General features: G+C 30.2%; 2 protein-coding genes across 2 annotated transcripts; one reads left to right on the forward strand and one right to left on the reverse strand.

The window, feature by feature from the left end:
* Nucleotides 1-49: 49 nt before the first annotated feature.
* On the forward strand, nucleotides 50-3,686 carry LOC107016135 (aldehyde oxidase GLOX-like). Its single transcript, XM_015216623.2, has one exon. It carries the CDS (start codon nucleotides 1,923-1,925, stop codon nucleotides 3,645-3,647), a length of 1,725 nt encoding a protein of 574 aa, XP_015072109.1. The 5' UTR covers nucleotides 50-1,922; the 3' UTR covers nucleotides 3,648-3,686.
* A 1,975-nt stretch (nucleotides 3,687-5,661) lies between these two features.
* On the reverse strand, nucleotides 5,662-12,296 carry LOC107016063 (protein NRT1/ PTR FAMILY 4.6-like). The gene is made up of 5 exons (XM_015216538.2): nucleotides 12,031-12,296; nucleotides 11,829-11,946; nucleotides 11,072-11,289; nucleotides 6,922-7,353; nucleotides 5,662-6,839 (listed from the first exon to the last, which is right to left on the reverse strand). The coding sequence occupies exons 1-5, from the start codon at nucleotides 12,031-12,033 to the stop codon at nucleotides 5,865-5,867; spliced, it is 1,746 nt and encodes a 581-aa protein (XP_015072024.1). The 5' UTR covers nucleotides 12,034-12,296; the 3' UTR covers nucleotides 5,662-5,864.
* Nucleotides 12,297-18,483: the final 6,187 nt, after the last annotated feature.

Genomic DNA, 18,483 nt, shown 5'->3' on the forward strand with positions numbered 1-18,483 from the left:
TTCTAATCAATTTGCGTGCGCTTTAACTTTTCCTCGGGATACTCATTCTCTACCACCAGGGAATTCTGTCAAACGAGGTTTAGACAGATAAAAAGAAACCACGTAGCTTTGTGGCTTTTGTGAAATTTGAATTCACACATACGTATAAATTTTTTGTAATTACTTTTCCCTAAATAAAAATACACTTAATATTTGTAAAATAGGTATTTGAAAGATAATTAATTTGGGCCTCAATGACGTGGGAAAAAAAGAAAACAAAATTTTTATGAAATCATTCACCGTCATAGAAAAAAATTTCAATCTTGATGGATTTATATCAAACTAATCTGATCATCTATGCTCTTTTGATAATTTTTTTTGCCATTATTAAACTCCTTCAATTTGATATATTTGCATTTGACTATGAAAAAATTCTGAAGAATATATATATGATCTGGTCAAATATATCGTCACATCATCTTTCCTATATCCTCTCCAATCGATGAAAAATGAAAGAATGAATATTTTCATCCAATTTGTTCAAACTTGACAAAATTTAGTGAATAATATTATATTTTTCTAGAATTAAATTTTTATACCCTTGTAACTATCTTTAAAATAATATAAACAGTATAGTAATGCTTCTCTCTTCATGATGAGCATGAAATAATAAGCTCTACGTAAATAATTGTCAAGTCTCTGCTAGGGAAACTTTAATTACTAAAAATTAGCAAAAAAGTTGCAATTAATTATCGGTTTAAAATTGCAGAAGGAAAGGTTTTTCTATTTTAGGAAGTTGTTGAATGTTACATAAAATAAAATTAAAAGGGTGCAACTAATTAAGTTTGCTTGCAACTTATTAGTGGTCAATTAATAGAACGTAACGTAATATTATAGAATAAAGTGTATTAGTAATACTGAAATTATTTTTTAGTCGGAGTTTGATTTGGTGTATTAAGAATAATTTTATCTTTAATCATTTTTATTCATTTATGAATTATTCTTGTATTTATGAATTATTTGGTAGCTGAATAGAATATGTAGATATTAGTAATATATGAATTAGTTTCGATCAATTTTTTTATATTAGTTTATGCCGTGATCAGAGGATTTAGTTATTTATGTATTAATTATTTTAGTTTTTACCCTATATCAAATTATACATAAATTCTCTAATAACTTATACATGTATTGATTATTCAGATTTCTAAATTGTATATCAAAAACTATATTAATATTATACATATATAATCCTAACCAATTATCAAACATGATATTACTTATGCAGAATCTAATACTCGTATAATATTTCTCCTAACTACTATGTTAAAAAATACTACCTCACAAATACTCCTTTTATTTCGTATATGCGATTTTGTGAGGTAATACAGAATTAAGAAAAAATATTCAAACAATAATTTGAATCATATTTTTCATTATCCCAAATCAAACACCATATTAATTTTACAGACAATTTTAAGCACTTATCAAATATAATATTACACATACATAATATATTTCCTAACCAATAATCAAACGATCCCTAATTGTACTTTAGTTAAAATTACAACCAAACAAATAAATATAGTAATTTGTCTAAAGATAAAACCATAAAACAAGAATTTCTTAAATATACGTGGCATTATTACCAATCTAATTTATTTATTTTTTTGTGCTTCTTTCAATTATTTATATGATACATGACAATATTAACAATCCCTAAATTCATGGAGAGAAATAAAATTGAGAAATTTTCGTTTAGTTTTTAACAAATTCATGCTAAATTTTCTTTGCGTCTATTACTCCATTTATTTAGTTAAAAACTCAAACTAATCAGCGTAACAACTGCTAAAATAAAATACTCATAACTCTGTTTTGCTCTGTTTTATTCTGTATTGCTCTGTTTTACTCTGTATTGCTCTGTTTTGATCTTCATCAATTCAATGGAATTGATCAAGATTCAATCTTTTTCATTTCTATTCACAATCTTGATTCTTTCATCATCTTCATTGCCTCACCGTCATCGTCACAATCGTCGTCATCATCGTAGAAACTCACAGCTTATTCCGACTATATTTCATCCACCTTTTATACCATCAAATGTAAATGGTGAATGGGTACTTCTACATGAATCAATTGGTGTCTCCGCAATGCATATGCAGCTTCTCTACAACAACAAAGTGATCATTTTCGATAGAACGGATTTCGGAGCTTCTAATCTCTCACTTCCACAAGGAAAATGTCGTTTCGATGATGAAGTTCTTGATGTTGATTGCTCTGCTCATTCTGTTCTTTATGACATTTTATCAAACACTTACCGTCCACTCATGGTTCAAACTGATGTTTGGTGTTCCTCTGGTGCACTCAACTCCGATGGTACATTAATTCAAACCGGTGGATATCATACCGGGGATCGTAAAATCCGGCTGTTTTCGCCGTGTGATGGTGATGTTGATTGTGATTGGACTGAATTACCGCAAAATTTAACGGTTCAGAGATGGTATGCTTCTGATCATATACTCCCTGATGGACGTGTAATCATTGTTGGTGGAAGAAAAGCTTTCAGCTATGAATTTTTCCCCAAAACAATGGACGAAAATGGTGGGGTTTTTCAGCTTCCATTCTTAGTGGAAACTACAGACCCAATTGAAGAAAACAATCTTTACCCATTCTTGTACATTTTACCCAACGGAAATCTCTACATATTCTCAAATCAACGATCAATTGAACTAGATTATGTTAATCACAATGTTCTCAGGGAATTCCCCATGATTCCCGGCGAGAAACGGAGTTATCCGGCAACTGGGTCTTCGGTAATGCTTCCGTTACGTTTACTTCAGGGTCAGGAACCGGTGGTGGAGGTGATGATCTGCGGCGGCGCGTGGGGTGGCGCGTATGTTAAGGCATTGGAAGGGGAGTTTTGGCGGGGTTCAAGTTCATGTGGGCGAATGAGAATAACGGATCCGGATCCGAAATGGGTCATGGAGGAAATGCCTTCGGGTCGGGTCATGCCGGATATGTTGTTGTTACCTACAGGAAATGTGCTTATACTAAACGGGGCGGCGAATGGAGCAGCCGGGTGGGAGAACGCGATTGACCCGGTATTAAACCCGGTTCTTTACCGACCCGATGAACCCGACCCGAGGAGAAGATTCACTGTGCTCAACCCTACTAAAATTGCAAGAATGTACCATTCATCAGCAATTTTACTGCCAGATGGGAGGATATTAGTGGGTGGTAGTAATCCGCATTCAACGTACAACTTTACGGGCGTAAAGTACCCGACAGAATTAAGCTTAGAGGCGTTTTCACCACCTTATTTGGCTACACAATACGCGCATCTAAGACCTTTAAACCAAGCCGTTGATGTGGGGCAAGTTATATCGTACGGTCAACAGTTCTCGATCACGTTCACTCTACCGTTCCCGCAGCCCGATGCAGAGTTCATGGTGAGCATGATTCCACCTTCATTTACTACACACTCATTTGGGATGAATCAAAGGTTGTTGTTTTTGGAAATTGTGAGAGTAGAAAGGTTTTTTATGTTTGGTTATAGAGTTATAGTGTTTGCACCTCCAACAAGGAATATTGCACCTCCAGGATATTATATGGTATTTGTAGTTCATCAAGGTGTTCCTAGTCATAGTGTTTGGGTGAAAATACAGTGACCATTATAGCAATTTTTTACTATATTGTTTTTGAATTTAGATCATATGTGAGATATTTTGCTAGGTGCATCATATTTTTTTGTATGGAGTTGGAATAAAAAAAAAAAAAAGGATTTGAGTAGTTGATTATTTATATCACCATGTTTAGAGTGATTGTGTAGAGTGGAATGTCTTATTCCTTGTGGCAGGCTAATATTTTACGGTATATAACATAAACGTTTCTTTTATTTTGACATTAATTAGCATCTATGCGTTTTAATTTAGATCTGTATAAGTAGGAATTAAATCTCGTATTGAAAAAGTAAATATATATATATCCTATGTGGTAATTTCACACTCTATGATAACATGTCACATAAGATATGTGTGTTTACTTATTTAACTTTACACAAGCTTAAATGTCTTCTTGTACATATTTAATACCTTTTGCGTAGACTTATAAACTTCAAATTGTGAATTTATCTCTCGTGTCTTCGATCTTAATTGCAGTTGTCCATAGTTAGCAGAATTATGATCTAGCAGTTCATCAGTCAAACAAATCGACATCAGAATGTTATTATAGTTACTGTACTCCACAAGTGTGTTACTATTTACTATTTTATGGAATAGGTTATTAGATATGTATCTACCACTTAAGGAGTTTGCTTTCTTATTTATCTAGTTTGGTTTAGTTCCACGGTAGAAAGTACTCTCTGATAGAGATTTCATATTATCAAAATATTCATGAATACACATATGAAAAATTGATAAAATCACCTAATTTCTTTAAATTGGCTAGTAAACGGCAAAAATAAAACTCTAAAATGGTGAGATTACATACATTGCTTCTCCAACTCCCTACAGAGGGTTCGGTTCAGGTTTCACAAGAAATCATCCGAAAGTCATATTATTAAAATATTTATAGGTTAATATACACAAAATTGATAAAATCGCCTAATTCTTGTAAATTGGCCCCTAAATGACCAAAATGGACTCTTAAAATGGTGAGACTATACGTATTGCTCCCCAAACTCCCTACGAAGGGTTCCACAAAGGTTTCGCAAGGAAATCATATGAAAGTCATGTCACTAAAATTTTCATAGGCTAACACACACGAAAATTTAAAAAATCACATAAAATTTTAAATTAGCTCTTAATTACTCAAAATACACTCAAAAAAAGGTGAGACTGTATGTATTGCTCCCTTAACTCCCTACAAAAGGTTCCATAAAGGTTTGCAAAGAAACCATCTAGAAGTTATGTCACCGAAATATTCATGGGCTAACACACGAAAAACTGAGAAAATTGCATGTTTTCTATAAAATTGACCACTAAATGCCCAAAATGGACTTTGAAAATGGTAAAACTATATACACATTGCTTCCCGACTCCCTACAAAATATTCCATAAAGATTTCACAAAGAAATTGTTCCATTGTCACCAAAATATGTAGGTCTAACACAAAAATTTGAGAAAATCACCTAATTCGTGTAAATTGACCCCTAAATGTTCAAAATGGACTTTGAAAATTATGAATTGTACGTACTGCTTCCCCAATTCCCTACGGAGGGTTAAATGTTATACGAGGGAATCGTCTATAAGAGATAGCACCAAAATATTCATGGATTAACACACACGAAAAACTTAGAAAATTGCTCAATATCTTTAAATTGGCTATTAATGTCAAAAACGGACTTTGAAAATGGTGATACTTCATTTATTGCTTCCCCAACTCCTTGCGGAGAGTTCCTAAAAGATTTCACAAAGAAATCATCATGAAGTCATATCACTAAGATATTAATAGACTAACACACAAGAAAAAAAAATTAAGAAAATCGCTTAATTCGTGTAAATTAGTTCCTAAATGCCCAAAATTAACTCTGAAAATGACGAGATTTTACATACCACTTCTCCAAAAAAAAATTATTTATTTTGTTCATATATATAAACTTGCTCAAATTACTTATAAGAGACATTTGTTGAGCATTGATAACCTTAAGCTTGTTATTTGAAGATGTGAAACAACAAAAAAACCTATGAATACAAACTGAAATCAACTCTTTATCAATTGATCAAAACCGGATAGATATCCCCTTTTCTTCGTCTAGCTAGCCCTTTTTGGCTGTTGCGTGGACAACGCCCACGCAACTCATCAGACGTATTTACAGTACAAGGATACATCAGTCTGTATAGTTTAATCTACATACATATATATATATATATCCGCGCTGTCACTTGTTATCCTTGAGAGGATACTGATGTGTACTTGTATTTTCTTGCCCAATACAAATAATGTACGAAATTCAACGCGCTGAGTATGCACATTAACCAGTAGAATCTCTCCAAATGGAAATGATTCAAGTTTTCGCCGGTTAGCCATGGTTGATGCTTTGAATCTCCTGTAACATTATTGACAATGGATACTATCACTGTGCTTAGATAGTATCCAATTGCTAATGAAGCCCAAGAGAGTGATGTTGCTAATGATCTCATACTAAATGCTGCTTCTGAGAAACAGAATTCTAAGAGTCCAGCTAGAGTGAACAAATCAGCTGATCCAAGAAACAAGTACTGAATCGCGATCCAAAAGAACGTTATAGGCAATGGCTTTGAAGAATCGAGTAGTGAGGAGTCAGTAGCTACTCTTTTCCGTTTGATTTCAACGAGAGCTGCAATTGCCATAGCTATAACAGAGAGGAACAATCCGATCCCTATACGTTGGAGGTGAGTGATTCCCATTTCTGTTTTCGTTACCTTACGAGCAAATGGAATGATGAAGTAGTCGAAAATTGGTGCCAGGATCATGATGAAAAGTACAGGGAATATAGGAAGTGAAGCTGGTGGTACTTTTAACTTTCCAAATTTTGTATTCATTGTTGCTGCTTGTTGAACTGAGAATGTGGATAGTTGAGCTAAGCAACAGTTGAGCATAATAGTACAGCCGAAAATCGGGAGGATTTTCACCACAATCTTCACTTCTTCAACTTCCTGTACCGAACATTGTAGCACACCAGAAGCTGCTGCTGGTTTCTTTACAGCTGCTCGATTAAGAAATCTCAGACTTTTTGATTCTACTATATGTTTGTTGTTTCTAGTAATCTCCTCATCTTCATTTGATAGTACTGGAATTGTCGAAGGGCTTGATCCCAGACTTGCTATTACACTACTTGAATTTGTCCATGCACACGAGTTTACCATTGCAGCAATAAGAACCTATAGAAGCATAACAACAACAACAACGTATTAGTCAATCTAAAACTACGAATAGTTAACTCGTTGTTATGTGTTCACAGACCTTAGATATAGTAGTTAAAGGACTTCCGCGAGGTATTTTGTTCCTATAGAAAGGAGAACCAGCAAGGAATATTGGGATCGATAATAATATAGCGAGAGTTGAAATCCCAAATCCCCATTGCCAACCTTTATTGTCTTCAACCCATACAACAAATGTGACAGCAATGAGGCCACCACATGAGAGGCAAAACACAAAGTAATTGAAGAAAGTTGATCTTTGTTTCCTCCCTTGTGGTGTTTCGCCGTCAAATTGTTCAGCTCCATGGGGAGGCAATGATCCCTTTATACCTCCAACACCCAATGCCACTAAGTAAAGTCCTATAAACAACATTGCAGCTTGTGCACCACGGACTTGTTCACAAGCCATCTCTGGCTTGCACTTTGATGGTTTCAACGAGTCCGATCGAGCTTGTATTGTGAGTATCACTAGACCCTGTGTTCAAATCAAGACCTTAAAATGGTGAATATATACAACAGAAAACATATATACACAAGATTTCATTCGATTTGTCGTGGATTGGGACCATGGAAAAACCAATGCAGGTTTGTTTCTCTCTCTTTAAATTAGATATACACATGCATATAGTGTTATTTGTCCTCTGTTTATGCAGTGCTTATTATTTATAATTTAGTTATTTCATCATCTATCATGCACAACATAATACACGAATTCTCCCATAACTTATATATGTATAAGTTATGTAGGTATCTGAAAAGAAATCCAAACACGGTATTAGTTTTATATGGAATAATTTAACTCCTAATAGATATCAAAGATGGAGTAGTACTTATGCATAATTTAATATCTACATAACTCACATCTAAATCGATCCTTAATATTGCACTCTAACGGGACGTTTGGTAGATAGATAAGAAACAAGTTCTGCATATGTAACTTATAACGATATTTGGTGTGTAGATAAGAAATAATTTTATTCATGTATAAAATTAATATGACGTTCGGTTAACAACATAAATTTAACATAGCTAATACATATATAAATTATGAGAAAATCTGCATATTATTTTATACATAATAGAAAGATGAAATAACTAATACATAAATAACTTGTACGTACATAAAATAATATATAAATTCGCCAATAACTAATTTCTACATTATTTACACTTACATAACTCTAATCAGCTATCAATTTCGCGGTACATACCATGAGGACCCAAAAATGTTCATGTCATGCAACAAAGACAAAATAAAGATATAGTAAAGATAAAGATTGGTCTAAGTAGGCCATATATCTTGGGCCACAAGACCCTAGGGGTCATCTCACTAATAGAAGGCTTGGCCCTTCTGCATCGAATATAAATTACTTTCTCTGTTTTAAAAAATGAATGACCTAGTTTGACTTTACATAAAATGTCATAAAATAAAAAATATTTTTCAATCTTATGGTTCAAAATATATTTTATAAATTTAACCATGTTGATTAAAATATTGTCAAAAACGAAAAAAGATCATTCATTTTTAAATAAACTCAAAAGATAGTATGGTAGGTCATTCTTTTTTAAACGGTGCGAGGTATTGTTTTGGACACTTCTAGTAATTTGACAGGTAGAGACATTTGTTTTTTTTGCCTGCTCAAAATGGAATGATATATGTGACTATATTTCTACTAATGGAGAATTTATACTAAATTTAATTAGGTAATTGTACCATTGATATGATCCTAATAGCCACACACTTGTTCCATGAAGATATTATTCTTTTATCACCATATTTAGATAATATATTATCTTAGGCCAATAGTAATAAATAGCACAAAATATAATACAATTAATATTGCAATTGGATATAAATGAAAAAACATCAATTAATATCAACAAAGCAAAGTCAAAGAGAAATAACTCTTGTTGTGAGTATATAATAGGAAGTGTGAATGGGTAACATGCAGATAAGATACTATATAGTTATACACTGTTACAGCCTCGACAATAGCATTAAAGTTGACAAACACATAAAATTAATATGACATATTTAATGATTTTTTTTAAAATTATATTTAGATATAACAACATAAATAATGTTATGTAATGTTTTTATTGTAAGTTTCTTAATTATTTCTTAAATTATATTACGTAAAAAGTTATATGTATCGTTAACTCGATAATTCTTGTTTATGAGAAATAAAAGACGGACTCAAATAACTAAAGTTGAAGCAATTACTTTTGAGGTAATATAAAAAAAGAAAAAAATTACTGGATGAGTCAATGGGTTAACGTCTAATAGTTTGAGTTGAGTTAAGTTTGAACAAATAAAAATAAACTCATGATTAATAAAATGCGTGGATTATTATTCGATCTATCAAATTAATGATTACTTTAGTTAATTAAATGATCAACATGCAATAATGTTGCTTTGGAACATATAAGCATCATCAGTGTTTTTTTATAATTGTAGTATATGTTAAGAAAACTATTTTTTTTTCATATGGTCGATGTGACTATATTGGAAAACAAAAAGAAACATAAAAAGGGAGATAAAAAGAGAAATTAAAAGCAACCAATTATACATGTATCTTTATTATATGCTGCAAAACTTTATAGCTAGGGATTAATCAATTTGCTTCACTTTGCAATTTGCTCCTTATTAGTGGAATTCAAAAGTGATAATCACTATGTTAAAAATGATTCCTAATTACTACATGTGTCTTCTCATTATGGATATTCATATGTTATAACTAATTAAGTTAATTAAAGTTTCATGATCAAGACAAAATAAATAAAACTAATACTAGTAAGAATTAGACCACCTTTGTTTTAGGCTGACCATCTAGAAGCATTTAAAATAGGGAATTATTTTATTTGATTTTTTAACCACTAGAACAATTTACAATCTCTATCTCTGCTCTTTGAATGAACATTCGTGGTAATCTATTCATTGTCTGATAGGCTGATCATCGCTTGTGAATCACACGAGAAATGTAAATCAAACTAAGCAAGTCTAATACGATGAATTTATAACTGAATAGCAGATGAAAGCTAGATTCGATTCTAGATCTCCTAGAGGGAAAATCCACCTCCCAACCACTCAATCATGCCTTTGCGGGTAATAAGAAACTATTCCCTCCTTTCTTTTTGACTAGTCCGATATTAATTTTAGCTGGTTGTATCTAGAATTTTACTTTATTGATGAGAATTAGATTCTATTCCACTATAATCACTTTTGTATTTCCATTTTCCCAACCGCATTTATAAAATTCAAAATAAAATAAAATGGTCTTGCTCTTTCCTTAATAAGTTTTTATTTTACTTCATTACCCCATATTTTTTTATTAATAGGCAAATAGTTGAATGACTATAGTTTTAAATTAGAAACTTAAGATTCTAACATTTTATTTGACGTGTAATATTTTAATGAGTCAAAACATTTAAGTCGAAGAAAGGGAAATAAGAAAAGAAAAGTATAAAAGTGCATAAAAAAGTGTGGTGTCCTCACTTGCTTTAATCACACTTTCCAACTTCTTTGATAGAGAAATAAGTAGCAATTATTGCTAGTAGTATTTTCTCATGCTCTTCTTCCTTCAATTTAAGTGAGTTTGACAAGATTTTTTTATTTATACATTTAATCTCGATAAATAAAATTATTCAATATATATATCGATGAGAACTAACACATATTCATAAAATTTAGTTGAAGTGTATACAAGTTGATTCAATAGACGAACTTTCAAATATGATAAAGCAAGAGGAAAAATAGACAATCGGGTTGATATTATATATATATATTGATAAAAAATAATAGATGCATATAAAATTTAGTTGAAGTATAAAAATTGATCTAGCGGACGAACTTTAAAGGTACGATAAAGCAAGAGGGGACCAAAAAATAGACAATCATAGGATTAGAAGGTTGATATCTATATTGATGAAAAAAAATAGTTATATACAAAATTTAGTTTTACTCATAAGTTGATCTAGCAGACGAACTTTCAGGATACGATAAAGCAAGAGGGGACCAAAAAATAGACGATCATAGGATTGGAAAGGTTCGATATCTATATTGATGAGAACTAATAGATACACACAAAATTTAGTTGAAGTACGCATAAATTGATTTGAAAGATGAACTTTTAGGGTACAATAAAGCAAGAGGGGACCAAAAACTCATAGGATTAGAAGGGAAGATAATTTACCAGAAATTCAATGAATGCACTGATCAAATAGATGTGATAAGTTGTGAAGAAAGCATCAGATAAGAAGCCACCAAGAAGTGCAAGTAGAAAGGCTGTGCCCATAAAATTAGTCACACAATTTGCTGAATTGGTTGGTGAATAGTGCATGTACTCAGACAAGTACATCACCAAGTTACTTGCATTTGCTAGATATGCCAAATTTTCCAACACCTCCACCACTGAAATTAGAAAGGAAAAAAAATTTAACTATTTCTTCCGTTTTAATTTATGTAATGTAATTAAACTTGATGACACGAAACTTCAGAAAAAAAGGCGTGTCTAAAACAAGTTATTGATGTATAATATTGATATATAGAAATGTGTCATAATTTTGAGAACTGAATAAAAATGAAAGTGAATCATATAAATTGAAACGGGACCAAAGATGTACTATTTATCCTCTAAAATTCATCAAACTAATCTTGATTTTTTTTTTTACATATTTATGATAAACATCCCAAAGTGAGTTTATCTCTACACTATGAACAATGATTTTTTCTTATTTGTCTAAATTTTGATGGATAAAATTTACAAATAATCAATAAAACAAAATGCGTTTAAGCTGATCCAAACATTACTATTATTTTAAAATATACAAATCATGAATTTCATAAAAAAAATATGATGGGGCAATCTTCCACTACCTATATTGATAAAAGAAATATGTAAAATATAAATAAATTGACTCGAACACTGTGATTATTAAAAAATGATTTACCTAAGACAAAGGATGAAGCCACCAAGCCACCATGTCTATTGATAAGTGCTGGCCTATTTCTCCAATCAACATAGCCTTCCCAATTTGTGCTAATTAGTTTGCTTTGGCTTTCCACTTCCTACAACACAAATCATGTAATTAGTGAAACTACTAAGTAAAATATATGTATACAAAAAGAAGAAAACAAGAGTTATTAACTCACCATTTATTTATTTATTTACTGGCTTTTCCTATAAGTTTAATCTCAATTGGAGTACAAAGGCTATAACCTCCCCCTAATAGAAAAAAAAATCAATTTTTTTTTGTGTAATTTGCCATTTGATGAACTTCTTCCACTTTTTTAGAAGAGAAGATGAATAGATGTGATATTATCACCTAAAATTTGGTAGATTATATATAATAAGAACATCAACTAGCTAGTAGTAGTTGTTAAGGAGGGGAGATAAATTAAAGGAGGGAGATAATAATTATAAGAAAGAAGAGAAGGGAAGAAGTGATATTTTAGGTAGTTTATTATTTTGTCTTGTATTGTTTGACCAATGACCTAAAACAATAAATGTAAAGGTTGATAACCCCACCATCCCATTTAAGATATGTTTTTTTAATCGGTATTCAAATAAATTTAGATTCGCATCAAAAAATTGAATAAGAAGGATAAAACGTTTTCTAATAAAAAAAATTGACTTTGTACCTCTCTTTCAAACTAAAAATCTCTTTAAGAAGTATATTATCGGTACTTATCACTCTACCATAATATATTGTTGTTGGTTTGCTATGTTGTTTTATTGACATAATGTATAAATATGACGTAAGTTGGCAATTATGACTTTTAATTTTGGTGTGCATAAGTAGACATTTAAATTTATATAAAATTGAGCAAATTAACACATTTGTCCTACATGACACCTTATATGATAATTTTATGTCCTACATGGCGTCCTACATGTATCGTGCTATATAGGAGATTTATTTCTATCTGTTCCATTTTATACAAGTTTAAATGTTTATTTGTGCCACAATCAAAATTCAAAGACATAATTATTCGTTAAAGTCAAGTTAAGGATTATATTTATGTATTGCGTATGTTTTATTACATACCAGAAATGTTTTCTTTTTTTTTTCTTCTCCTTTAATTAATTAGAAGTTTTTCTTTTTCTTTTTTAATTCCACTTGTTGCTTTTTGTAATATATTATATAATATATAATAAATATGTAATGAAATAAAGAATTGATTCTTTTATAACCTTGAATACACGCGTTGCAATGGGATCAATTTAGGCTTCCATGGGAATCCATGCGCTTCTTTTCTAATAAATAAAATAATGAAACTCATATAAAGGCGGTTCAATGATAAAAGAAAAAGGCAAAAAAAAAAAAATATTTTTAAAAAAATTATCTTAATTGTCGCTAAATATTTTTATAAATATTAACTCAATTATTGCTAAATATTTTTCTACGTCCCTTTTATTATAGTGATCACTCAACTATCGAATGCAAACATATGTTTCTCGTTGTCTATCTTGACCTCTTAAATATGTTATGTAAAAATATACGTATTCAAAAAAACTACTAGAAATTGACATGAATTGAAATTGCTTTTAACACAATGTTCCCTTTATATATTATTCTAAAAATATTATTTTCGCAAATATTTTTTGATCTGATTCGATAGGGTTTTGGATGGGGTCCTTACTAAAAGGATGTGCTCTTAAACATTTACTTGAACAATATTTCCATACATGAGATATTCTTACCATCCATATGCATATTCTTACGGTTAAATTATTGACGCGTCTCTTTTTTTACAGTCAAGTAATTGAACGTTTTCGTAAAATAGATAAAAAAGAATGAGATTTCTTCATCCAAAATAGTATAAACACGCATGTAGTTGCAATGGCTTTTTCAAGTTTCCGACATCAAATTAAAAGCACCCTCAATGCAATTGTCCTTTCCATAATTTGATGGATGTAGATATACAATATGCTTTTCTTTTTTTTTTTGATTTGGTGAAATGTTATGAAAGTGTTTGTCCACTAAATTACTGCCACGTATAGATATATACATATCCTTTTAATAATGTTTCCTATTTAGAAGGACAACATATGATTTGTTGAAAGAAACATATGGATTTTATTTATCCTGAAAAACTTGTGTACGATTTACAACCCCTCATAATCTACCACCATTTCTTCCTAGGACACGTCGCTCTTCACGATTTTCTATATATTTTTCGACAAATAGTGTTTGACTGGTCATCCTTTTCTATATATAGTTATGTCGCGCACACTTTCAATGTCGAAACTAGTAGGCATTTGGAGATTATGTTTACTTTGTTTTCAATTTATTTGTATTAATTTGATTTAACATGAAATCATAAAAAGAAAAAAGTTAAAGATAAAAAAAATGGATTTGAGTTTTTAAACTAAAATTAATTATTTGAGTATTATAATATCCTTTAAATTTATGATCAAGGTATAATACTTCCTTAAAATTTAATATTTGAATTAAAAATTAAAGAGAAGTGGGATCGAGAGTCGAGTTTTCAATCGGGTTCGAGACTTGAAACCTAGGACGCGGAGCAGGAGTCGGTACTTAGGATACGGGTCAGAATCAATCGAGAGTCGAGACTTGAGACCCAGGTCAGGGTCAGGGATCGATACTTGAGACTCTGGTTAATGATGGGAGTCAATCGATACTAATTGGAACTAGAGACTCGAGTTAAGACCTAGGACTCGGGCCTGGGTAAGGACTCGAGACTCGAGTCGGTAGGGAGTTGGGTGGTGATGATTAAAGAGAGTTTTTGGAATGAATTCCTCAATAATCTATAAACTATATATGTTTGTAGATGTTCTATTAAAGTTATTAACTCATAAAATAAATTATGTTTTTCTTAGTTATATGATACCGGTAGGAGTCTTATCACCTCTTGTGATGTAAAAAGATGTGAAAACAGCACAACTTAATGCATAAGTTAGTGAATATATATTTTAATATTTTCTAGACAATTGTCATCAAAAATTCATTTCTCCATCTTTCTATCCCCACTTTCTCTTCATCTTTTATAAGTAGATAATATACTAATTAGGTTTGTATATATTGACCACTTTGACTACTTTTTGGATTTCTTCAAGCATTTAACTAATTTATCCTAAAAGAAAGTAATTAATTTTTACACTTAAATAATCACTATTCCATGAATTAATTTACTAGCTTGAACAATAAGAGTTGTATGTGAAGCCAATGATAAAAGAGAAGAACCAACAGATTTTAAGATTAAAAGTCTTCGAAAAGAGGTGCACATAACATCTTAATTAGGAAAGTAAAAATTTTATAAAATTAACACAAATTTACAAAATATTTACATGCACTTTTGGGTTCGATAAATTAAAGATATAACTTGATTGGAAAAAATTATGAGATCTGTTGAGATCGAAACAAACAATATATGTCACATATTTGAGTAACAATTATTTTTTTTTGTGAAAATGTTTGTCAAATTTAACGGCATGACGTAGTATATATAACAAATAGATGAGAAAAGAACTTGTAGATTGCATCATTTTGAAAAAGATAAATTAACTTATCCATAGCGCAAATAAACGTAGAATAATAAATAATTTTTTTTAATAAAAAAATCACCAATAAATAAATAAATAGAAAATTGTTTTGCTAAGTGGAGTTAGATTTTATTTGTTGTGGATGATGTAATAAAAAATACTAGTGGTTTGTTACATGCTCTTCGTGGAAGCTTGAAATATTCCAAAATTTCTAAAGCATGAAATAAATTAAATTCATTGAGTTGATATCTTGATATTCTTATGATCAATAATTATTATTTCAGATAAACATAGTTTAAAATCTACAAACTTAAAATAATTAAGTAGAGCACGAAAATATGTAAGGCTGGCCAAAGATAGTTTTATATAATTCTTACGCTTCTTGAGCTATTTTACTTGAAAGTGGAATCATTTTTATTGTTCTTTTGGTTATATTTTCTAATCGAAGAAAATTAAAATTAAAAAAATATAATTAAAATATTAACTATATATTTAACGAGTGACTATCTAAAAAAAATCAATTCCAAATTGGTAGGGTCAAATCAAGAGAAAGGACTAACACTAAGATGTGACAATACCCAAATTTTGTACCACACTAAATTCACCAATTCCAACTTTCAATAAATTGGAGAAATCATATAGTAAAACTAATTGGATTTTCATGTTTATTAAAATCTTATTTAAAAAGTATCCTCTTTATCAGGTCTTTTACAGTATGAAATAAGTCTTCATCAATCAAATTGGGGTGACTTTAGCATGTGAAAATTAATAATTTTATAAACATATGAGACTCGTGATACACTAAGGTACATTCCCCCTAGCAAACATTGAATTGATTAAATGTAGTCTATTTAAATTTTGAAGTGTGAAAGATAAATATCTTTTCGGTCAAATATATTAGAAAATATTTTATCCCATCTTTCGTCCTTTTTAAGAGTTCGAAACTTTAATAATGGATGGAAAATAAGTAATAGTCAAAATAACGTGTCCAAACAAAGTTGACAAAAAATTTTCCGTGCCGAATCAATAAATGAGAAGTCATAAGAAAATATTTTTTTAAAAAAATGTCAGAATGAGAGTAACTATTTCACTCGTATTCTGGCTTGATTGTAATAATGGAATGAACTGATATCCTACATGATCTTATGATTTTGTAGAGATCTGTGTTTTTTATCAATAGTCACTCGAGCCTAATCATTGGCAAACTCCTTTTGTGAGGGGGCACCTCTTTTCGCGCCCTTTGATATTATATACGTACTCACATTTTTAATTTTGACCTTATAATTTTTTATTTTTTTTTAGAGACCTTATAATTTCATATCATGATTTTATCTCTATAGTCAAACGGACTCTTAGAAAAGCTTAAATAACTTGGGCATATTGAAAAGGGTAAACAATAAGAGCAAACTACTTCTCTTCGTGCTAGTTCTTGGATATATTGGATAAATATATCTGATGCTTTCAAATATATGTATCCTAAATATATTTAAGTCAGATACATAAAAAAAAAGAAGTGATTAATTAAGAACGTAATTGAAATGTATAATTTAAGGAGAAAATCACTATTTTAACAATTTTTAAAATTTTGAGCATCTCCAATATCGCAACTCCTATTTTTTTTTCTATAAATTTGAATTCCTTTCCCTTTTTTTTTTCCAAGCAACAACAAATTAAACAATTCATGTATTTGAGCTTGTTTTGCCAAATATCTATTGTGTATCTTAAATATAACTAATTAATTAATTTAGATACACATCACATGTTAGAACTTAATTAATTGGGCCAGGAGTTAGATGGGCTTATGTGGGCCAAATAAGAAGACCAATGGCACAACTGTTCAAGGCCCATGGTTCATCTTGTCGATCCTATTTAGAATTGGGCTTTTTACCGAAATAATATGGGAAACTTACGTAAATATACTATAATAAAAAAATATTTATCATTTATAGCAATAACCATTTTTTTTTTCACTTGACCACTTTTAATTCATTTATAAGTTTAATACATATTACAAAAAATAATATTATAAAATAGTGAGTATTTAAATGAATATAAATAGAATCTCGTGTATCTCATCGTTGTAATTCTATACACATAAAGAAATATATATTTACAAGCTATATATTGTAATTTTTTGATGAAAAATATTGATAGACTCTTCTTAAGTATATGTGATTCCGTCACTATCCATTCAGACATTCCGGATGTTCCTAGATGGATCATTCCAGATTTTCGGTTTCAATACAAACGAGACGCTTCCTAATAACTATTTTCGATTAATTCATGATTTGTTTATCAATATGGCATCCAAAACTCCTTTAATTTTGATGTATTTAGCATCACATTAATTTAGGATTATAAAATCGAACTTTTTTAAAAAAGAAATGCTTAAACTATGTATCAACTCAAACTAGACCATTTTCTTTTAAACGATTTTTTTTTAAAGTTGACACGTGACAATTTATATTAGTAAAGTCAAATTGGATTTTGGATTGTATTACAAGTTCAATGAACTCTCATGAATTATAGTTTAAATTAATATTTGGGAAATTGGAATAATTGTGAGTCATCAAGTCCTCCAGAAAGAGCTCCACTTGAAAATGTTTTGACTTTTTATATATATATTAATTATAGTCTTAAAATTAAAATACTTATATACATTAATATTTCTGCTTTTTAAGAGACTAAAATCTTTATAATTTTCTAATTTTGGGGACTAGAAGTCCTATGTGATTTTCTACTCTGATTACTTGATTCGATGATATAAAAAGTTCACTATTTTATTAAATTTGGCTAAAGGAAACAAAAGGTGACAATCTTTTCATTATAAGTTAAAGTCAGTCTAATAGATATTTAAATTATTTGCTAAAATCAAAATATTATTCCTTTTAAAGTATCATATAAATTTCTCTTTTAGAACAAACATGATTTGTAGAATAAGGTTACACAAAACAAAAGGGTGGAACTTAGGAAAAACTATTTGATAATGTAATGTTTGCCCTAAAAGGGATAGCCACACAAGTTTTATGATGTTTCTTCCAAACGATAACTTAAAAGATCCGTTTGATTATTTATCGTGACTTAATGATATATTCAAC

The sequence above is a fragment of the Solanum pennellii genome, chromosome 4 (genome assembly GCF_001406875.1).
Source record: "Solanum pennellii chromosome 4, SPENNV200".
Lineage (NCBI taxonomy): Eukaryota > Viridiplantae > Streptophyta > Magnoliopsida > Solanales > Solanaceae > Solanum > Solanum pennellii.

What these genes read in the sequence shown, in the direction of transcription:
- LOC107016135 (XM_015216623.2), top strand. Translation starts at nt 1,923, where the DNA reads ATGGAATTGATCAAGATTCAATCTTTTTCATTTCTATTCACAATCTTG.
- LOC107016063 (XM_015216538.2), bottom strand. An exon ending in GGCTTCATCCTTTGTCTTAG is followed by an intron (nt 11,290 to 11,828) that starts GTAAATCATTTT and finishes TTCTAATTTCAG; the next exon opens with TGGTGGAGGTGTTGGAAAAT. An exon ending in GTGCATTCATTGAATTTCTG is followed by an intron (nt 7,354 to 11,071) that starts GTAAATTATCTT and finishes ATTTGAACACAG; the next exon opens with GGTCTAGTGATACTCACAAT.